Below are 23,836 nucleotides of genomic sequence, written 5' to 3'. Positions count from 1 at the left end.
TCGTCCCCAAGTTGCACAAGATGGGTAAATTTGTTTGATTTGCACTCAGCTGTTTATGATGGACATTTCTTTGTGAGTATGCCTATTTTTTAGAAAAATATGCAGTTACTGCTTATGTAGATGCACCTTAGCGGACTTTAACTAACTAGCTGGGGTTCTGGTATCTGCATAGCTGTGGCAATACCTAGATCAGCACAGGATAGCCATCCAAATGCTTACTCAGCTTCTTGAATGGTTTTATAGCTGCTGTAGGGTTTCGGGTAGCCAGTGTTACTCTACTGTTAATATCTAAATAGGCTAGCTGACAGTGCTTTGCTTTTCTGGAAGGCAGATGTATTTAGGGCGTATGGATATCAAGGTGTAAGCATGACCTGTATACGTGTAAAGTGCAATAGATCAGAACAGTTGTGTATATGCTCACATGTATAACATCACTGTTTGCACAGCCTTGCTGTGAGCACTGAGATTTAGATGTGTTTTACTAAAAAATAGAAAAGTTCTGTTCTGGCTGGTTCAGCTCAGTAGATGGTCAAAGTCATCTTCTGTGAACTCCACTCTCTACCACATTTGATCCTTCTTACAGATATTGAGAGGTTTGTCTTCACTGCTGTGATGACAGAAATGGAATAAAGTAACTAAGCTAGTTTTAAAAACTTGCTCACTTGCTGACTGCACTAGGGTGAAGCTGAAGATGGGCTGTAAATGTCTCTCGGGCTGCCTTAAAATGGCCTTTGGGAATGAGTTACAAGTTGCAGTCACTAAATGTAGACAACCAATTTCTGCTTGATTTGGCTTTTTCTCTCATCACTGAAGCACAGATAAATGCAAAATTCAATCAATTTTTAGGAATCTTTTCTCTCCCAGAAATTAAAAAAGAAAACCATTAAGCAAATGGAGAAAGTATTCCAGTAAGACTAAAAGCTTTAATTCTGCAATTTACTAGCTACAAAAGAGAATAAAGATAATGTATACATGTGAGTGTGTTTATGATTCTGAAGAGCATGTGTGCTTTTTTCCGAAGAGTCTCTCTAGCCCTTGAGTGATGAATCTGATTTTTTTCCGTGCTGGATTTTTGCTGCCTACAAACTTAACTGTTTTGACACTAGAGAAATCCTCTTGTTTCTCCTTCAAAGGTAAGTATGTATATATTATTGCTAGAAATTAACTGTACCTCACCCACATGACTGGTCTTCACTATTAATCCCAGCTGATGGTAGGGAGGGGCTCTTCTGGGAGGCAGCCATGTGGTGAACATTGAGCACAGTGTTTTCCCCTGCTTCTCTCCTTTTCAGACAAGCAAAATTGTTCTATGCTGCCGTAGATGTGAACTCCTTGCTGCACTGCCTCTGTCTCTTCTTTTCCAGAAACTCAAGGGCCTGAATTACCAGCTGCAGAGGTCTAAAAGCTCTCACTGAATCTGGATGGAATATGGACAAGGAGATGAATAGCAGAAGGGAAGAAAGAGTGAAGTTGGTTATTTTTCTGGCACATGGATGCAATTACACTCAGTGCATTCCAGAGGCGTTCCTTTGAATCCTGTGCAGGTCTGCCTGCTGTTCCTGGGAGAAAGGAAGAAAAAGGGAGGAAAAGTCCCTCTTGCTTGGAGACGGAATGTCTGCACTTTCAATTCTCTTTTTAGGTAGGTTGGCTTTTTGGTTTTGTTAGTGTTTTTAATCAAACTTCCACGCGCCCTCTCTGTGTGACTGAAATTCATTTCTGATGAGCTAGAGAAAGGGATTTGTAAAGAAAAAACTTTTATGGAAAACTCCAATTTCAGTGTCGTTTGGGTTCTGATTATTTTCTTCTTGCTTTATTAGCAGGTTGATAGCCAGAGATCTTTTAATATCTGGATTCATTTTTTAGAAGTGGTGGTTAGACAGACTCCTTTTGGAATGTATGTTTCTTGTTTAAAGAGGGCAGCGCTTTTAAGCAATGAACTAGCAAGGGGCTCGAACCTCTTTGGCAAAACAAGGTGAACAAAATGTCTTTGTTTCGGGCATAGTGTCAAATTTGTTTAACTCTGTTTTGATTTGCTTGGGCATTTAAAATTCAGATTTTAAAATAAAAAGGGGTTATTGTTTCCAATCGATGCCTAAGATTAGAAACAGATGTGTTGAAGTGCAGGAGGGAGGAGTTGGAGGGAAAGGATGGGAGAAGGGAGATAAAGGGGGAAGGCAAGAAATGGGAAGAAAGAGGGCTGCTGAAAGAAGGGAAAGAAAAGAGGTAGACATTGACTGTTGAATAGAAGAGGAGCGGAGAGTGGGAAAGGAGATGTTAAAGACATTAAACGAGAGTGAAGGCAGAAGGGCTGAAGAGAGCTGTTTGTTAAAGCCGTAGACTATGGAGAAAAGAGTTTGCAGCCCTGAGGTCTTCGAGGGAGCTTGCCTACAAGACTGACTCAGAAGCAGCCTGGGTTTCTGCATCTCCAGAGGCACTGTAATGTGATGAGTGAGCTTCTGTCTCCATTCTGCTTGCCAGTTCTGCCTGCTGACAGGCAGACAGCCTTGAAATCTGTTGTGGTTGGGCAAAGGCTGTGATTCCTGGGTCTTCCTGTCCCCCAGGAACCTGGGTACAGGTGTGAAAAAGTGCATTGGTCTTTAATTCCCTAGGAAGAGTTGAGCCCCGCAGTGTGGTGGACTGATGTGGCTGGGCACAGGTAGAATAGAGGTTTTGGACACCTATAAAAAAGGTGGCAGGGACAGCTCTGCTCCTTAAGGGTCACAGGTGTGGAACATGGACTAGCCAGATTTTGAGATATCTGAAAGATAGGCGGCATTTGTAAAACTGCTGAATAAATTGTAGAAGAGCTTTTTGCTCTAGGGATTGCTGTTAGCAAAGGTTTTATCTGTTGGAATGTGGCAGTGGGCTTGGACGTGCTGTGGAATCTGCAGGGGAGTACAGGCAGCAGTTTGTCCCCCCTGAACATTTGCTTTGGCCATTTGTGTCTCAGTATGGTGGAGACAGCATTTAAAGAAGACTCCAGGAGATGTGACAGAGGTTAGGGAGAACAGCTAGGCTTCTGCTAGAGGTGTCTGGGGCCAGGAAAGCAGCTCTGTGGAAATTAGGAGATAGAAGGATAGGTTGCTTACCTCACTGATGGAGACAAATGGGAACTGCAGTCTTTGGTCTACCAGACCTATTCAGCTGCTGAATATTTCCACATGTTGAAGGCTTGGAGCAAAAGGAATAAGCTGTTGCTTCAGAAAAGGTGCTTTTGGCTGTAATGTAATGACAATTTACCTTTGTGTGACTAGTGCTGCTTTTATCTATAAAACACAATGGGCTTTATCATTGTTATTCTTATGTCTTTGGCATCTAGGCATCTCCACTATGCTAGTAACACATAAACACAAAATAAAAGACAGTCCCTGCCATCAACAGCTTATGCCCTCACCCATGAGGTGAGTTTCTCAACCTCTCTGTGGGAGTTGTCCAAGCACTGGTGAGCAGCAGATAAGTGGCTTCCCAAAGCTCACAGCAAAACCTGGCATGTTTTGTTTCCTGGTACTAATTAGTCATTGAACTGCTGTTTGTCTTGCCCATGCTTTACCTGTCTCATCAACAGATAACCTGGTCTTCCTGCTCTGTGTCCAGCTTCCTTCACCAATATTAGAAGCATGTTCCAGGGAAAAGGAAGTATTGTGGTTCCCTGTTCCTAGATCATCCTGAAAACAAGGAGGCTGGGGAGCCTCATTTGCTAGCTAGAGAAAGCCGAATTGATTTTCTGCAGTAAATAGGTATAGAAGTGCCAATGATGGCCTGCTTTTCTTGCTGATAAAGTGAGAGGCTAGTGTAGAAAAAGGGGGTTAGAGAAGCCAAGCAAACTTGAAAGGAAGGTTGCCTGGCTTGGCTTTTCATTCTTAAACATAGTAATAGCATGGCTAATATATACAGTCCTTGTCTTTTACGCTGTGTACCTCTTGGGGGCAAGTGAACAGCTGTGTGAGGAGACAGGAAACAGGACCCAATTAGTTTTAAGGAGACTTTTAAAACAAGACAAGATGAAAGACTTTCCTAAGTGTGGGCAAGAGCATGACCATGTTTACTTCCCTAGTAAACACTAGGTAAATGAAGCAGGGAGGAGTGGAAGATGATGCATGCTAATGCGTATGCCTACATGTAAGTGTGACACCTGATTCTCATCTCAGTCTACAGCTGGTCAAAATTGTTTCAGACTCCTTGTATAACATGCTGCACTCAAAAATCAAAAGGGAAATTTCCAAGGGAAATATCTGTGATTCTTCTCTTCTGAGTGTAAAAACTTCATAATAGAATGTTGCATTCCTCAGCCAGTAAAAAACTAGCAAATGCTTTAATTTAAATGGTTTCCTGAACTGGCTTAAATTTTCAGGTGCTAGAAGTCTCCTTTGCCTTCTTTCACACCCTCCAAGTCAATTTTGAATATTTTTAATGAGCCTTCCATTAAAGTAAAAAGCTAATTTTCTTGTAATCAAATATATTCAAGTGGGTAATGCTTGTATGCCTGGTTTTGACACTGCTATTACATGCTTTTTCTTCACTTGTTGGCTAGTGTATGTGCTCTGCCCTTCAGAAACAAATGGGTTCAAGATTCAAAGCAGTAGATGTGCCAAGCCAAAGCAGTCATCCAGCTTTCTGGTGTCCTGCTATTGGCAGTGAACCTTTACATTAGTGTTAGGGGTTGCTCACCGCAATGCACATTGAGTCTGACTTAACAATTGTCTGACAAAGGCGTGTTCAGTGTGTTAGAATTGGTATGTTACACAGGGGTGGTGTTGCTCGAGTGGGTGCAGCTGTAATAGTAAAAGTACCTTTTGTACTGATGTTGCTGAGCTCTGCCCTCTAAGCTCTGAGGTCAATGACTCTCTTACAGCACTGTCCCAGGGGTATACAGTCGCTGCACTGAACACCAAGACTCTGATTGTCTCACTGCGCTGGGAAAAAGGTTATGGCGCAGATCCTTCCAGTGCCTGTTGGCATGAGCAATTGGGTCTGACAGCATGCGTTTGCCTAGGTATTCACCAGACTTCTAGCTTGAAAATCTGTGATGATATGGAAGCAGCTCTGCAGCATTCAGCGGTGGTAGGTCAGCCTGAGGCTGTGCTCTAGTGTGCTGACTCTGGCCTTCTCTTCTGCTTTAAAAGCACAGGCAACCTGCAGTGTGCCCTATCGCATCTCCTTGAGTTCCTTCTCCTTAAACCTTTGCAATGCTACACTCCAGCGAAGCCAAGAACCACTGCAGTGTTTTTTTAAAAAAAAATGCACTCCTGCTCCTAGTGAGGTTACTGGGAAGTTTTACATTTTAATGGAATGCTTCTGCCTGGAACTAGTAAAAAGCAAGGGAGACTCTTTTAAGCAACCTGAAAACTAAGCTGATGGATCTTACGGTTCTGCTGATTTTCCAGGTATTTCCTGAATTTCTCAGCAATAACTACCAGTATATAATAACTTGCTATTTGCTAGTTTTCTTGTCGCTCCTTCTCTCTTGCTTTTGCCTCTTTGCTTCATGATGTACTTAAGCTTGGTGAGACAAGGATTTTGCCCCATGTTTTTACAGCACTTAACAAAAACAAAGCCTTGGCTCAGGAGTGGAGCACAAAAAGAAGAACCTGTAGCTGTGAAAAGGGTTTTTGTATGTGATTTTGATCTGTGGATTTTACTTTCTCTTTGTGTCACTGGATTCTGAAGGAATGCAGGTAACTTCTTGGTGTATATAGCTCAAAAGACCATTTTTGCAAGGACAGCTTTATATAATTGATGATGTTTCTGTCATGAAAACTCCAAAAGCGGTCAACAAAACATCAACTGTATGCAAGATTCAGCCTGTTACAGTAGTGTGAATTTAGTTCTAGGACAGAGGAAAGAGCTCTTTAATAGAACACTACCCTAGGAATACCTAAGTAAAGGGAGCAAAGAAAAGCAGTGTTTCCATTTGGCACTCCAGGGGGAATTCAAAGGAGCTAGACATAATTAAGTGAGTTGCTATCTGGCGGGATATCAGGGTTAACACTCCTTGTGAGACACTAAAATTCTTCTAAAGTCAGGGATGGTTTGCATCAAATATTTTCTGTCAAGACACTTTGTAGTGCTTTGTTTTATATGGAATAGTTTGGATTTTTAGCATCTAATTTTAAAAATGCTTATTTGGGGGGTTATTTTTATCCTTTTTGTTTTTCTGCTTTACCATGAGGAAGAAAAGGAGGAAAAAGGTAACCTTCCAGAGTGAGGAAAAGCAGCATGCCAAAGTTGAGTTGAAATCCTGAAGATGAATTCATTTTATGGGAAATAGAGCTGAGGGGGGAGGCAACTTTTCTGAATTTCCCATGGAAAGCAACTGGCGTTTTGCCTTTGTGCCCATCCTGGACCTTGTCTCCTCCATGTAGAATTAGTGGTCTGTTTCTGTGTGGTACTCTGGCCTACTTCAGAAGAACATTTTGTGTAAGAGCAGCACAAGCTTCCCAGAAGTGTCATTGCACAACTGGCTTGGAGATATCCTGGTGTTTATCCTCAGGATCACAACAAACACCCCTGTTTTCCTCAAGGCAAATACAGGGCTTTATAGGGAACTTAGCAGGTTTGCAATCTGGGATTTGTTTGAGTTTTCAGGAGCTGCCCGAAAAGAAATGTAAACAGTCACTCTGACAAAGCCTTGTGTGTATTTGAAAAATCTTTTCTGTGTAAGCGTGCTTCCTACACCATACTAAATGATGGCAAGTGTGTGTCTAGTACCAATGAGGTGGGGTGCTGCAAGCTGCTTTCTGTGCCTTTTCTCCTCAGAAATAGTCCCTGCGGCCTTAGTCAAACTATACCTTGGATTTCTAGCTAGGTCAGTCCCCTCCGTTAGCCAAGGCAGTAGTCATTGCTTGTGTATCTGTAATGTATTTTATACACTTGCAGAGAAAGCTTGGCTCATGTGTGCACAATATTGTGCATGTCTTGCATGCACTAATGTGTTGCAAAAGAGGCTACTTTGGGTGCAGTGGGAACTTAGCAGTGCCCTGTCTAAAAGATGAATGGGTCTTTTTTTTTGTTTTTCCCAAAAGCTGTTTCTTCATCTGTTTTTAGAAATGGTTAGTTTACAGAAGCAGCCCAGCAAAAAGCCAAGGGTGAAGTCAGGTCACTGAGGTCTGTGAATAGATACTCAAATGACAGGATAGTGGAGGATGCAGAAATGGCTGTGCAGGAAGCACAACAATGGAAAATGTGTGAAGTGATGGAAAGTCAACAGAAGTGAGAAGGGTGAATTTCTGTCTTGTTCATTTCTTAGACTCTCTTCTCCCTTCAATCTGCTGCTTTGGTATTGCTGAGTGGAATAACAGCCCACTTCTGCCAGCCAGGAGTTCAAACATTGCCTAAAACATGCTCTTCCCTGGGCTGAAAACAGAGAAGGTGCGTGGAATAGTGACTGGGCACTCTAGCAGTGGGTTAGCAATCCAGAATAAAGCTGGTCTTTTTTCCCCAGAAGCTCACTAAGTACTACAAAAAACAACTAGGCAATGTGAGGAGGATGAGTACTGCCCTGCCTCAGCAAAGCACCATTGCTAGGCTTTTAAGCCACTTTTTTGGTACCTTGGTTTCTTTATGCAACTCATTAGGTAGCTCTACCTTTTCTTTATTGCAAAGAGGAATGAGCAATTGTAAGATGCATTGAAGGTGGTGAATGTGATAGAAGGTCATGAAAAGAGTCCTGTCCTCATCTGCTCCTTCATCTTCTCTAGGAAAGCATTTGGCAGTTTAACAAGGCAAATGTTGTAACTCAGCATTTCTCTTAATGGGCCAGACCCAGATTCATGATGTCAGAATTGCTGTCCTACAAGAATCAATATACATTACAGTATATTTTCAGCCTCTCTTCTCCTGTGTAGCTGACATCCATTTTTGTGGCTGGAAAATGAGTACGAAGCCTTAGTGTATGTGACTTGTTCCTGACTGACTAGGTAGAAAGGTTGAAGTTCAGCTTAGTGCCTGCAGTTTAATTGTCTTTGGTAGGAAAAGGTCAGTGAAAATTTTGTTGTGCTTATAATATGCACTGGCAGAAGAGAGGCTGCTGTCCTGTAAACAGTCTTTTCAAATGGAGCGTGCACAGTTAGAGGCAACTGATGACCATGACTAGACTGTATTTGGTCTACCATAACACTGCACTGCTGCTACTTTTGTAGCATGCTTTGTGATGTGTCCCACCTACATAAAGCTTTGGGTAACTCAGTCCAGCAGGGCCATAATGGGTAGAGAATTATATAAAGCCCAACTAACAGAGGAGGAAGCCAAGACACGGGTGGGCACACACTGCTTAAAGGTAAAGTAGCAGTTATGTTACATGTCTAGAATCCATGCAGCTCTGACTTAAAGCTGTTTTCTTTTTAATATGTCCTCAAATGTGGGTAGTAGTAGTGATGGGCAGATCATTGACAAATAGCTGAGTCCATCAGCTACAATTTATCGACCCGAGGCCCTTCAGCTGGAGGGATGACTTCTAAGCAATGGGAAGGTTTGACTTATCCTTACTTTGTAATAAGACACTTGATAAAGTATTAATGGCTTTTTAGTACTGATGTGCTGAGAAACTCCACTTACGGTGTGAATGACTGATGTGTTTACCAGAAGAGCCCTCGTATAAAGTAAATTCTGGGCTGCGTGCTTAGTGTCTGAATTACTTTGTTCTGCATATGCAAGAGGAAACCCCAGTTTTTTTCTAGCTAGCATATACCTATGGAGTAATCACTTGTAGTTAAGGTGTCCATTGTGCTGAGCTGCTTGGCAGAGCAGAACCTGGAAGCCAGCTACACTAAATGATAGGTGTGAGTCCCCTGTCCTTCCCTGTGGCTTTTGACAAAGGGGAATATTTTTATGTCTGTCTTAAAGCATGAGCACCAGCATTCACTCAAAAATTGAACTGCTCCTTGCAATCTTTTAACTGGCAGCAGTGGCACAGTAACTCTAACAACATTGTACTCTGTCAGTGGAAATGCCTCTCAAAGGCTGCTTTGTAGGGGGAAGTGGTATGCTTTGCTGGAGTATCTGAAGGTAAAAGAAAAAGCAACAGCTCAGCAAAGCAGTAGGAAGTGGTCAATGCATGGGTTGGGAATCTGGATGCAGTTCCCTGCTCTGTTCTAGATCTTGGCAAGTTTATGTTGGTCCCTCTGTAGCTCTTTTTCCACTGCCTTGTGCCTTTTACTTTTTGGCTGTTTAGGCTTTAAGTTCTTTTGAGCAGAGACTGTCTTTCCCTATGTGCCTGGATGGCATTTAGTGCAAACTGGGCTGGTAAGAGGCCTTTCCAGAACTGGAGTGTGGGGAAAAAAAAAAAAAAGAGTGACTCCATTCCCTTCCCCTCTTTGTGCCTCAGCAAAAATACTAGAATTAGGTGGTTTTCCAGTATTTGGAATATTTGAGATGTGTGCTGGCTGAATCTCATAGCTTAGACTGCTTAAGCTATTTTTTTGTTTCTTAAAGGCTTGATAAAATTTTAAAGGCCATAGAAATGTTTAATATAGATATGAACCTTTATCTGGAGGGTAGGTCTGCAGAGTGCCAGGAAATGGTGGGGTGGGTTTGTGTGTGCAGGGGGAAGTCTTTCATATAACACAGCAAGCCTTGAATATTGAACTAAACCAGAGTCAGGCACTTCTTTTGTTTAAAAAAAAAAAAAAATGCAGGGTTTTCAACCTTGAAGGCAAATCACTTTATGACTTCATTGTTTAAATTTAGGTTTTGTTTTGCGGGGGGATCGTTAGACTTGAAGCAAAAGCCTTATAGCCCAGGGACTGTCACTTCTGATTACTTCCAGTGACACTTCCAATTATTTCCAATCACAATTCCAGGGACAAGAGGAAAAAGGAGCCATGTTCTCCAACATCAGGGCTTTTTTTTCTGAACAAAGGACCATTTATCAAACCTTTGAAGAAAAAGGTGCAGAGCCAGATTTGGAACTCTGCTGTGGTAGGGTAATTCCAGAGCAAATCTGCTGAAGTGAGACTTGAGGCCTGTGTCTGGCAGACTGCTGGGAATCCTGCTGTAGATCCTGCCTTGTTGAGTAATATTAAGGAAATTGCTTCATTTTCCCCAGGCATTAACTGGCACTAGGACTCATTTCAGTGCAGGAACATGCAGCTTCAGTGAATGTCTGCTAAATGCTCTGTGGATGTTGTAAGACATGAGCATGCAAAAGTACATGGAAAGCAAGCAGCTTAGTGTGCTCAAAATGGGAAATGAGTTTACTGAGGGAACTTGACTGACTTTAGGTACATGGAGTGAAGAATTTGGTGCAGTGTGTTTTACCTGGTGGTGAGCCTATGAGCTATTGTGTCCTTCAGAAAATGAAGCAACACATGATTGCCAATGGAAGTCAGAGCACTACCTAATTTTCAGATGTCTCTGGTAGTGTTACTTCAAACTGCTCAACTGTAAAAACAGTCTTAAAATGGTGTCACAGCTTTCAATCACACTTAGTGAAGCCCTTCATTTCCTTAGTCATACTGCACTAGGCTGTGATTGAAGTTGGGCCTGCTGAGTGCAGGAGTTATTATTAGCAGCTGCTTGCTTTCTTTGCTTTATAGTAGTTCTTAAAGGCCCCAGCTAAGATCAGGGCTCTGCAAACACTGGGGAGACTGTTTTACATTGATGTAGATGACAACCAGCAGACCTGGTCTGATGTTAGGAGCCAGATATTTAGGAACCTGAGTCAATTTACAATGGGAGTTGCATGCTGGACCTCAGCAGATTTTGAAAGCAGCATCAAATGAATGTGTAGTTTCGTGTGGTGACTGAGGATCCCTGACCCTCTAATTTTTAAAGTGGGAATGATATGTATCAGTGATCTAGCCGAATGGAGTTCTGGTGATTACTTATTACTGCCATAAATAACCTGTTGTTCCTCAAGTGCTGGTAGTGTTCCTCATGTTGTGTGTTTATTCTGGTCTGCCTGGGGTTGGATGTCATGGCGAGCTGCCTGTGCCAGCTTCATCTGTTTTCCTGTAGACACCTAGTGTGTCTTTTTGTAGAATTGATGCTGCTGTAACATACAAACACTGGGTATTCGCCACTTGAGCACAAAGCAGACCACATGCATTTTGTCAGCAAAGCTCAGAAACTCAATTCCAGATAAGCAGTTTGGCATTATGCTTGTTCTAAGACCTTCAAAGTATTCCTGGTCATCAGTTCTGTTTTTGTGGCATTTTCTTTTTTAATTGCCTGGAGTAGGTCGATTCCATTACAGGCACCCATCACAAAATGTGACTGAGGTGGCACTTGCAGAGAGCTTGATGCTAATCCCCTAGGAGTCTCAGCATTTCACATAAGGAACTGTTTTACTCAATCCATCCAATCTAGATGGATGTTTCCGCAGTACAGTTTTGTCTTGTTCTAACGTGGTCTGCGCTGTGGGCAAAACCCCTCTTCATTTCCATTGTTTCAAGCTCTTGCTTGGAGACAAGGGGGAATTTTAACCAGACAAAGCATAGCTTTTGTGTTGACAAATGCTGTGATTTTTAATTTCTTTTCCAAAGGGGAATTTTAAGCAATTGTGAGTGTTTTCCGGTCAAAGCAGCATTCAGGATGTCTAGATTCTACTCTTGGTTTGGCCGGTGACTCAGTGATTTAGTAATTCAAGCTCCATTTTTAAGTATCTGTTAGTTTTGAGTGTCTCCATTTCAAGTGTTATAAAGGGTCAGTACTTCTGAAGATGCAAGTCTAGGGACACATGAGCTTGGTCACACCAACTATGTGCTGCTGTCAGGTGTCCCTTAAGCATTCAAAGTTTTGGGGGTGCATTTGAAAATGCTGGTTTCAACTGCTTTGTGCCTCAGCTGCTGTTCTGCAGAGTAAGTGTAAGAGCACTCAGAAATGTAGCAACCTTTCCCTGCTGAACTGTCAAGTGCTTTGAAATCAGTGTAGAAATGGAGCTGCAAAGTCCAAAGTGATAGTCTGTTAAGACATGTCAGGCACTAGTTTAATGGGTGAAGAGTCTTCCCATCAGTGCCACTCAGCAAATGTGGCAAATGGATCCCAGCTTATCTGGCTTTGTCAGACCTCCTTCCATTTACCCCAAGGCTACCCCTGGAGTAAACAGAAGAGACTATTCTGCAGCTGTTAGTTAATTCAGACCTAATATGACCTAGTACAAGAGAAGTTCAAAACTCTGAGCTTCTCTGCTCTGGAGCTAATGATCCTGCATTGCACAATACTTTTCCCTCTAATTACTTGAGCTTGCATCTTTTTCCTATTTAGTAATGCCCTGGGCATGTTGCTTCCATTGTGGGATAGCAATGAATACATACCCATTAGTAAAAGGCATTGAATGCAGTGGAGGCTGCAGTGGTTTTTTTTCAAGTTGTCAGCAAGCATCTTCCCCTGCCCCATATCCACTTCTGTGAAAGCACCAGAAGAGAGGAGGCAAGCCAAAACCAGAACGTGAATGGAACAAACTGAGCCTTATTGTACCAGATGGAAGTATTTAGGATGATATTTTCTGGGTCGTAAGTGCTCTGAGGCAGGGACTGTTTCTTTGCCCGTTTGCACTGTTCCCTACAATGCTGCAGGCTTGAAAGCTGGCATAGCAATCCAGAATGTCTTAAACCTAGTTTTGTTCCTGCTTGCTGTCTAAACAAGCCAGGCAATAGGTTAGCATCTATTCATGTAATTCTAGAGCATAAATTCATGCAGTGAGAAGGCAGAAAAGTTGGGATCCCAAGATATTCAGACATCTGAACAACCATTCAGATGGGTTGCTGAGGGTGCTCCCTTACTGTGGGCTTATGTAAATTGGGCTTGTTCTGGCCAGATCACAAAGCAGTATCTGCTAGCAAGTTTATTATACTTTGCTAATGGTTCTAACTACTGAGCAGCCCTGTAGTGTGCAATTAGGATTATTGGACTTCTCAGCATCTCTGGATTTCAGCACATTAAAACCACAGAAGAAAATGTAACAGAAATCTATTTCAGATATGCCTGTAAGAAAGCCTTGAGATATCCTGATATACACACAGCAACAGGGATTTTGAAGCAGTCTTGCAGAAAGAACTCTGCCCCTCTTCAAAGGTAAAGTTAGAAGGAAATTGAGGGCAGTGTTGAAGATTGCTAGAGTACATTGGAGGGCAGAGGATTTCATTGTTGTTATCCTTGCACTCATTTTAATCACTTTGGTAAAATCTTTCTTCCAGAAAGACAGCCAGGCTTGGTCTGAAGGCCTCAAGTAGTAAAAGTCTCCCATCAGTTTGTCACCAAGATTATATATCTTCTGAATAACTTGAATATTTCTGGTTTCAGTTCTTATAACATCTCTCCTCTCTACCTTTGCCTGACCTCCTTGTGCTTCTCCTCTTTATTTAATGCTGGCGTGGCTAGAAAAAGAGATTTACTGTAGCATGGAGCAGACTTGTGCCACACCTCAGGTGCTGTGCACCATGCATTTCTGCCAAGTGCTCGGGACTAATTTAGGGGTTTATCTGTTAGGTCTTGAACACAGATCCTTTAGAAGCCTTTCTGAAAGCATGGTAACTGGGCATTTCAAAAATTTCTTCTTAGTTACTTTAATCAGTCCTCTCATATAAAAGAGATACCTAAATCTAGGAAGTCATAAATACTGTTCTTCAGGTATATTCTTACGTTGGTTTTCTCAGCTCCCAGAGCAAATTTGTATACTAGTTTTTTAAAGGTAATAAAAACGTTGCTTAGATTCATTCTCTCATTTGCCCCTCATCTTCTCCTTAGAAACATCTTTAAGCAAAAAGATGGGGAGAAGAGTTGATTATTCCTGCATGTAGAAATATTTTTCTTTTTAACTAGCTAGTTAAAAAATATTGGCATCTTGTCATTTGTTTCTCCCTTATTAGTGGTTCTCTGAGGGCTCCTGCCAATGTGGACTGTTCCCTGTTCCATTCTTTGTCTCCAGAAACCAACACACTGATAATTCATGCATGCCTAGTTTTATAGAATATAATACTGGTGTATGGCGCAACCTACCCCAGCTCAGAAATATGTTAAATGAATAGTAAAAAACCCAATTGTTTGCGCGAAGTGATTTACTACTGCTGAAACAGCTATAGTGGGTACTTTCTATACACTTTAAAACTCTCAGTTAATGGAGGCTGTGCTGGGCAGAGGCATGTCCTTTATTTTGACAAAGGCTGTCTTCCCTGAGGAGAATCCTTTGAATGCAAATACTTTTTATCACTTTGCAATGGCATATGACATATGCAAGAACCTTGCCCCTTCCTGTGCCACTCCTGCCTGTCTTCCCTACTTACAGAGCAGAGTTGCAGCCTCTCCCATGCTATGTGGTGCAAAACCATGTGTGCAGCATGCTTTGCTTCTGGCTATAGCTTTCCTTTTAGTCCCTGTCCTCTGGGTTGTCCTCTCAATATTTCCTGTTCTGCAACCATGTGCATGGAAAACCTAGCCTACCCAGAAAAAGAGCAACTTCAATAGCTGCTGGTGTCCTTCATGCCAATGAGACGTGCTTTGGTTATGCTGAAACTCTTTTAATTCTATATGCGTATCTTCTCTTGTGGTTTTGGTCTTCATAAGCCTTTGATGGGGTCTAGGATGTTTGCTGTAAATCTCCAGATTCTGGCAGTGTCATAGCAGTGGCGTGGAAAATCTCTCTACGCTGAAAGCACCTGATGTAGTGAGTCTGGCACAGGAACATCTTTAACCCTTGGAAGGGAAATTAATTTCCTGTTCCTACAAGGGAGGAGCTTATTCAGGGAGGAATTGGCACTGCTTTTCCATCTTTGCTGCCAATTTAAATGCCGCTTCATTTTTTATGATGATCTTGTATAAGCAGAATGGAGAAAAAAAATCCACTAAAAGAAAATAAATTCTGTTTTTCGAAAGCATCTGTGTGGAATAGAGTGGAACTGAGCTCATTCAATATTCTCTTCTTAAAAAGATGTCTTCTAGCACCCTTTCAGTATGGATCTGCCTGGCAGTATGATCTAATTACCCTGGGTTTAGGAGGTTTGTGATATTCTTCGCTTTTATTGAGTATGTCCAAGTCTCTTCATCCCTTTATGCCTTAGTGTCCCAGCCCCAGTTAGTGTAATTTCTGTTGACACAGGGCCATAAATGCTTTAGTTCATGGAGGGAAGACACGTTGTGTGGTCTCCTTGTTACTAAAAATTGATAATCTTATCAGCAAGTGAAGAGTGTATGGTGGGGTGGAGGCTGTCTCAGGGTCTGTGACTTGCCCTCCCTGGATGAGGTCTGTAAGTAGCCAGGTTTAGACTGGTTCTGAATTATAGGAGGAAAGGACAGTAGTAGCTATGTCTTCCTGATCTTGAGGGAACAGCCCTGCTCATTGCTTTAAATCATTCTGGGGTTTTATTTTTCTGTGTCAGCACTGTCAGAGCCTATAATCCTCAACCAAAGGAGGCCATCCTGCCCTACCAAGAGAAGGACTTAAAGTGAGGAATCCCCTTCAGCAAGGATGTGGCAAGCAGACTGACAATGTAAAAGAAAGGAAAAATATCCTGAGCCAATATGCATAAAATTAGGGCCTGATTATGATGCAGAATTAAAAACAAAACATGAAGAATTCCCCTAGTACAGGGAGCTGGTGGAGCCACACAATGGGCAGCACTTGCTGCCAACCATGCATTTTAACAACAGTAATTGAGCAGGTAATGATTATGCATGCTTTATAAACACCCACCATCAGTTATGTTCATACTGTGCAGACAGGCAAGACTTGATGTAGCAGATAAATGTTATTTCTGCAGACATTTTAAATAGCAGTCACTGTTCATATATTCTCTACATCCCCCTCTGATACAGAAGTAGTACATAATATATGAACATTCAGAGTAGATGCCGGGGAAAATGTCCTAGGCAGCTGTGAGAGATTAAAGATACTGGAACATCTCACTTGCATCCGTCCTGAGCTGTTCTATGAATGTTGAGACAGGCTGGCCTTATGGGCAGAGGAGCTCTGTTTATTATTTGGCTTTCAGGTCTCCTGGAAGACTGACCAAGACACTTCCCTTGTGCTTCAGGTGGAGGTAGAGACTTCCTGTAGGAAGTACAGTGTGACTAATGCATGGAAAATGACGTATAAAACTTGGTAATATCTTTATAGCAAGAGAGTCAGAATTGTTTGTAAGGAGAAGAGATGGGAAGACAGGAACCTGTGGTTTTCTTTCCAGTTCCAGTGGTGACTCTGTAGTCTATTGGAATGAAAACTTCTCACTGGTAAGGTTCAGATCTGTTGTTCATTAACTTGTCTCATCTCAACCGTAATCCCAGTAGGTGGTTTTACAAGTCATTTTGGAGCCTTGGTTTCCCCATCTGTAAAAAGGGAAATGTCTCATTATGTGATGTGGTTTACGGTCTTCAGACGAAACAATGCAAAGTATTGGTAAATAGTTTGATTATGGTTTTTATCAGCCTGCCCTTTCCAAAGAGTTTATAGCTGCTGTCTGTTTGTGTTTGTATTTCATGCCACTGGGATGTAACTGTGCTCTTACAGAGCCAGCTCTTTCAGCATTTTGGGGAGAAGAGTTTGAAACCTTCAGGAGCTATGCAAGTCCTTACTTCAATTCTTTATAAATTTTGTAGGAAATACACTCAGCCATACTTCCTAAAAGAGGAAATGCCTTAGTCCTGTCTCCTGTGTTTAGAATAAACAGAATCCAGATAATTTTATCTAAAAGGGAAATGTTCTTTTGAGGATAAACAGCCTGAATAAAACATTTCTGAGCAAACCCATGACAATGTCCCCCCCCCCCCCCCCGCCCCCGCCAAAACAGCAGTTTCTATCCTGAAGGATGCCAGAAGCAGCTGACTGATCAAGGGAATTGGCCTCACTACAAACCAGACTGTAAATCTTACTCAGGATACCCTGTTATTCCTGCTCCAATCATGCTGGTACCTATGATCATCCCAAATGATCCTTAAGGATTAACTGGGACCCTGCAAGTGGGCACATCTTATTTGGCTTATTCTGCATAAATGTCAAGAAAGACCCATTGCCTGGCAGACATACTTTGGTTTTGTTTCTAGATGTTAATGAGGGTCAGATGCGGAGACTTGTGTGGTCTGGGGCTGATGAACTGCTGTTATCTACAGTATGGAGCCATTTGATTTCTTTTCCCTTCTTTACTAGGCAAACATAATAAACTATTCTCAGTGTTACAAAGCTGTTGCAACTTTCCTATTTGCTGAGCTTGCTGGGCTGAAGAAACACAGGAGGCAGAGACTGGGAGGTTAAACTCAGGCTTGTAATAGGGAAATGAGGGGTGTATATATCCTGTCACTCCAGATATGGCAATCAAAGAACAAATAGGCAAGTTAATTGTCAGCACAAGATTCGCACATTAAAACTGTGTCCTGGACAGAATGCCAGCAACTAATAAGCATGTGTTACAGAATAAGAGGTACAATAAGGGTTAGGATACCCACTTAGCCTGTTATCTTGTTTCCAATTATTAATAGGAGCTGATTTGAGGGAAGGAATACAGGGACAGGGTAAAAAAAGTGCTCTTCCTTGGCCAGATTTTTCTTGATACTTACAGTCGGTGAATGGCTAATGTACTCATACTTCCTACTGCGGCCCATAGGTTTGCCACAGTTATTCGTGCCCTTGATTCAGTTCTGTGAGCTGTCACAATTGCGTCAGACTCTGACAGATGCCTTGGAAACTCTACAATAACCTTAATAAGTATTTCACTTCTCTTACATAGATTCACCCAGTGAGTCAGATGACTCCTGCCTGAGAGCAAACATGGAAATAAGGAGCTAGGAACTACTGGATCAGATGTGGCTAACAGTTTATCTAAGTGACTGTTTCACTCCAAAATGGTCCAGTTATCAGATGGAGGTGGAAGAAAACCCACAAGCGATAGTGTGTGGAATCACATGCTTATGTGGGAAACTTATTGCTGAATATTAGGCAGTTAGGGAAAATTATGTATTTATACACTTGAAGAAATAAATCTAATGTCACTTGTAATTGAGCCTTCTAAATATCTAATGTCTTCCTAAACAGAAGTTAAGCACTTTGAATCTATTTTCTGGCAGCTGGATGTTCCATTTCTGAATCCGCCTTCCCAAGCAAACTGGGTCTTCTGCCTTTGCTAGTCTGTAATATGGTAACACTAGGTGCTTACCATCATGTCTGTTTAAAGAACTGCAAACTCAAGTCTTGCTTTTGCTGTTCTTGTGTTGTGGGAAAGGACAATGTGTCAGGTTCTGCTGGTACTGCAGGTATACTGTTCTATTACAAGGCCACTGTGACTGCAAGTCTGTCTTCTAAAGGATTTTAAGTCCGTGGCAGAAGTATATGGGCACAGAGAAAAAACTGGGATGCTATTTAGCATATACATATCCTTGACACGAGGTACCCAGCTTGCCATGGAAAAGAAGGAACCAATCTACAGAGGGAACTTGCCTAAGGTGTGTTTCAGTGTGAGCTTACTGAGATTTTATTGGAAAAAATGTTTCATGGCCAGTATCTCAGTATAAATAAAAGGCATGGACACTGGCTGAGTATATAGGTCTGAACTGCTGAACTTTGGTGAATCTGATGAGTCGACTGTAATGGAAAAGACAGGCTGGATCATTTCTCAGATTGACAGAGGAGTTGAAACAAAAATAGGCTGGGGAACCTGTTGAGGAATTTGAACTTTGTCCTTGTGGAGAGTTTGATGTAGCCTGGGGTGGTTTTATGAAGAGCTGGCTTTCCGGATCTCCCCTGCAGCCTTACAGCCATGCTCTTTTCCTCTGGCTGGTTCAGGACAGAAGAAATATGTAAATAATTGGAATGTGGTGCTTTGTTAGGAGCTTGTGCCTGGAGAGTTTTGCTTAGTCTGGGTCAGGGTAAAGGTCCCTGCAGTAAACCCCTGGCACAAGGCTGCTTTTCAGCTTGTTGAAACAAAGCAGCGGAGTGGGGTTTAGCTCAAGGAAGGAATGTGAACTGTTGAAGACTGGGAGAAGACTCTGGGCTATGCTTGCTGTCAGATATACACAAAGCGCTCTCAGAATGTGCTGTCTGGCATCTCCTGGCACCTCTCATGTTTTACCTGCTTACCTTTTATAGTAAATGTTTTTCTGATGAGCACCAATGTGTCCAGGTGAACACAGACACGAGGATGACATGATAGACACTTTGCCCAGATAAAGGGGTGGGGTGCTGTGATTAATTCCCTGAAAAGAGGGAGAGAATTAAGTTATGTAAATCCCACCCTCAGTTCTGAATGAGCCCTGGATCCGAACATCAACTGACAGCTAGGGTTGGTTCATGCTAAACCTCTGCCTTTCTGGATTCCTGCCCAAGATCAGGGCAGCCCCTGCTGTCTTTATTAGATAACTGTTCAGAGGGCTGTGTAATCTAGAATACAAGAGTCTTTAAGAGCTGGTAGGTAGAAGTTGAACCCAGACAAATGCAGGACAGAAGCTAAGATTCAAGGAATTATCAGGGAGTCTGTTGTGCGACTGAACCAGCAAGTAGGGCTATTTCTTGGAAAGAGATGCTAATAGAACTGCAAGCTGTCAAACTGCAAACATCTTGGTGATGTTCTGTGGTCTCTGCTGTACTGAAAACTTGGGTGATCAAAACTCATCCATTCTGGCTTTGAAAAATCTATTAATAAATGTTGCATTTCATTCTTACAATTGTGTTATGGATTGAGACTTAATTTGGTAACATTGTTGGAGTTACACACTTAAAATGTCCCGTTGAACTGTTATGGGCTTAAAATATGCATTCTGAAGTAAAACTGCTGTAGTTCCACAGAGCTGCAGAGTGTGTTAACATTGAGGTGGCAAGTGCAAAAGTGGGTAGACAAGTATATATCAATGAGTGGACCAAGTCAGTTCTTAGACTCTAAAAAAGACCATGCAGTTGTCTGACTGACTCTCCAGTGTCTTTGTTTTCTTTAGTTTGTTTGTCTGTTTAAATATCTTTTTTTCTTACCCATGGAAGTTTGGTATTAGAACAGAGGCCTGACTTATCCTCAGTCTTATAATTTATCCTAAAGATATGTACAAGGCTTCTTTTGTTGTTTTGAGAAACCCCATGGGGTTTGAGGCTTTGTCAACTTCTCCAGCTATTTAAAAAACCGCTTAACAAACAGAAGTTCACGTATCAATTTTTTCTGTTGTTATAACCTCCAAGTTTTTTTCAGACTGAATCAAGTCTGTAAAAACAATGGACTTTCTGGATATAGAGCAGCTATTTGAATGTTGCGTCAAGAGGAAGGTGCTTTAATTCCTCTTCAGAGGGCAACAAGCAAGTACTATGCATATGTAGGGTATAGAGTATGTTCTTTCATTGCCCCTCGTTTTGTATCTGTTCTGTGCTGTTTCTTTTCCCATCTATCTGCTGCTTCTCAGTGTCTGCCAAAGAGCATATAAAACCAGAGGAATCTGAATCAAAGTACAGGCTTTTAAATTTGCAACATTTGAATGGGTTTGAAATTATGTGAGGAGTTAACATCCTTGTGCAAAAAAAAGTCTTGAGCTGTCCAGTTTTTCCCCAGCCACTTGACAACCTAAAGATCTTAAGTCTCAAGTCCAGTTCTATGAGTTTCCTCATCAGTCTCAACTTCCCTGTTGTCTCTTCTTTTATACACAAATTTTAAGATACCCAGAATCACGACTGTCTTTGTTATTCTCTACTCTATGCAGCATCTAAATAAAATATATCCTTGTCTGAGGGCTTAGCCTAATGTAAATAATATCAAGCCACATGTCTAACAGACATCTTCAATTAGCCAAATTATGTAGTCAGGAAGAAAAAAGGAGTAGAAGCGAATTTTTACTAAGTAGTAATTTGGCCCTAAACATGAAAGCCTCAGATGCTCTATTTCTCAACTGCCTCAGCCTTTGAAATAGTCAGATTCACCACATCAAGAGCCTTACAATGGCAGGGAGGCACCAGGCTGCTGCTTGTGTTTGTCACATTTATTTTTGATTGTTTATTTATTTGATCTTAAAAGTTCTTTGGGGGAATCTCTTATCAGCTCTAAAATGCGGTTGCACTAGTAAATAAGAAGCAGTGACATTAAAAGTAATTGACATTAAAATGTTTTGACATTAAAATTAATCATGTTTGATGGATGTTAGAGACTGAATCCACAAGGCTCCCGGGTTCATGTTTCAGCAAGTTTTGACATTCGTTCTCCCCCTCAGTTCCTGCAGCACTTGCGTAACTGCCTTCCACCACCACTGGTCCCAAAACCTCGTGCAGGGAGGTGTCGTGGAGGGAGGGGATGCTGGTTTGGAAAGGAGAAGGGGTTTTCGAATTCACTGCTTCGTAGCTTGGGGTGAAATGGCTGGCTTATCTTCCATCCAGTGAAGTAGTGTCAGATTCTGAAAATCAACACAGTACTGGTGACATTGGTTTCCTAATCAGCAACGAAGGTTGAAGATGAAAGGGACCACTGAGATGTTTGCAGCAGAGCTGATGGAGTTGTTCTGGAGTGTTTGTTCCCTCTGCGATGGCAGTTCCAGGCAGAAGCAGCCTTGCAAGAAAACCTGGCTCTTGCAGTGAATAGGGATTTTATTGTTGCCATCTTTAGTCATAATGGGAAAATATTTAGGTTTTGTAACAATTGTGCAAGGTTCAGAAGGAAACGCTGTCAGTTGCCAGATCTGTTCATGTGGCACCAGCACTAAGTGAAAAAGCTGACTGTTTTTCTTCAGGACCTGGAGTTTCTCAAAGAGCTGGAGGGGATGTGGTATAACCTGACACCTGCATTTTACAGCCAAGTTCTTTAGCAGCTGCCAGGAATATGATGGGCGTCAGAAATGGCCGATGGCTGGTCACTATTCCCATGCTTACTTTGTGAAGCAACGATCAGGTGAAATCATAGCAGCCTGCTCTTCTTCCTTTGGGTGGCCAAAGCTTACCTAGAGATGTTCCCTCCAGGCAGGGAGTGAGAGGGAGAGATGCAGCATTTCTTGTTTCCAGTATAACATTTTCCAGCTTCCTTTTTTAGCAATGTGAAGCTTGAAGGGGCCTCAGAAAAATGAACTGATGTATTGGGCAAGAAGCCAGCTACCTCCTTGCAGCTTGAGCTCTGTGCTGGCTTCACTTTCTGTCCTATTTGGAAACTAGAAGTAATGAGCTGACATGAGCTGATTTCCACACACACCACCCCACACCCCAGTCTGTATAGGGTGCCAGTCTTTGTGAGTGTAAGCACAGTGGGCATACAGCCTTTTTCCATGGCCTCTTCCTGGCACAGAGTGGTAACTTGCATGAGATTGAATGTAACTTAACTTTTGTAAGAAGCAAAAGGACTGTGCTATAAGTTAATTTAGCTGGAGTTAAAGCTTGGGCTGGTGATTAGGGGCACTGAGAACTCCTGCCTTCTGCAAGCAGCCAGTCAAGAGGTGTATCCAGTGTGTAGCTTGATTTGGATGGACTTTGTGAATTGTAGATCTTATTTCCAACTCTGCCACTGTTTCCTTGTGATCTCGGTCAGTCTTGCTGCGTCCCTAGTTATCCATGGGCAAACTGAACCTTCAATATCTGCTTTTTCCTTTGCAAACTGAAAACAATGATAGTTAGGCCCTTCACTAAGGGGCTGTGAAAAGAACACCGAGACCTTGGCGTGGGAGGGTCAATGGGAGAGTCATGATTTTGTCCTTTTCATTGTACAATGTGCACAAGTCACATTGTGGTGCACCAGTAGGGAAAGGTAATGTTAAGGATGTTTTTGCTTATGCAATACAAAACTATTTAATTGACTACCACTGGATGAAGTCTGTAAGGTTTAAAAAAAGTAAATAAGTGACAAGCTTCATTGAATATATTATTTCCTTTTCTTTGCACTTTTCTATTTCTCTTTGGTGATATCCAGGTCCCTGAAGTGTAATAGATAGGCTTGAGCATCCAAAATTTCTGGATATACAAGTACAAACAAGTTATGGTAGAGATTTTTTGATGGCTGGTTTGCAGAAGTGCTGAAAACCTGCAGCTGTGCATGCCCTCAGTGAAGGGTATGACAGTGAACAGCAGCTTGGGAGACAAAGATCAGAGGGCTCAGTTTAGATGGTGGGTTTTGTCTAGTCTTTCTTCTGACTGAAAATCCCTTCTTAAAGCAGGGGGGGGGAGAAGCTGCGTCAGCTCCTATTAAAGAAAATGGATTTTCCTAGAGAAGCCAAACCAGCAAAAACCCATGAGTACTGCAGAGACTAGCAAAATATTTTGGCGGCTTTTTGTGGCAATTCTGGCTTGGGAACACTGGGAATTTTTGAAGACAAAATTAACCCGTTGGAACACTGAATTGCAATAATATAAAAAGCTGATTTCCACTTGCAGGAAAGCATATTTTGTGGCTTTTTCAGAGAGGGTACCTCCCTGCAAACCTGAGTTTATATGCATTTCCAGGATGACCAATAAGATATGGAGACAAAGGAAGCAAACTGCAGTGTTTGAGCTCCCCAGATATCCAATTCCCCAAATCAGAGCATTTGTGCAAATATTAAGGTTTTACCTTAGCACATTTGCTTTGCCACTTTCTGTAGTCAATTAATGATTTAGTTATTTTTCTGGCACTTTGAAATAAATTTCAGTATTGCCCAAGTAAATATTGGGGAAAACTCAATGTTAAATATATATGTCTTTACTTACAAATCCAGGCAATCAAGAAACAATATCAGGTGATGTATCTGGTCAGTTATAACAGATTGGTTTTTCCATCATGCGGAGAGAAAAATAAAAAAAGCTGGTACTGGAGGGAAACTGGAGACAGCTGTGACCTGCTCACAGATACTCTCAGCAGTAAAAGGTTGAATTCATCAAATAAATTATGTGCTCAGTTATCCCCACAGACCACACATGCTAGGAGGGCTGGGGTTTACTGTAAATGTGGCTGACAGATGGCTGCCAGACATTACAATGAACTTAATCATTGAAGAC

General features: G+C 41.9%; 1 protein-coding gene across 2 annotated transcripts in view; it reads left to right on the top strand.

The window, feature by feature from the left end:
- Positions 1-1,220: 1,220 nt before the first annotated feature.
- The window catches only part of CLMP (CXADR like membrane protein), a 41,600-nt gene continuing 18,984 nt past the window's right edge, over positions 1,221-23,836 (top strand). Inside the window, exon 1 of one of the 2 annotated variants that reach the window (XM_069788090.1) lies at positions 1,221-1,639. In XM_069788090.1, coding sequence (XP_069644191.1) covers positions 1,612-1,639 — 28 coding nt within the window. In that variant the 5' untranslated portion in view covers positions 1,221-1,611. The remainder of the gene's footprint in view (positions 1,640-23,836) is intronic. The other variant, XM_009919932.2, reaches the window with a different exon arrangement.

The sequence above is a fragment of the Haliaeetus albicilla genome, chromosome 7 (assembly GCF_947461875.1).
Source record: "Haliaeetus albicilla chromosome 7, bHalAlb1.1, whole genome shotgun sequence".
Lineage (NCBI taxonomy): Eukaryota > Metazoa > Chordata > Aves > Accipitriformes > Accipitridae > Haliaeetus > Haliaeetus albicilla.
Note: the sequence above shows the minus strand (reverse complement) of the source record. Positions and strands in the feature narration are given on the sequence as shown.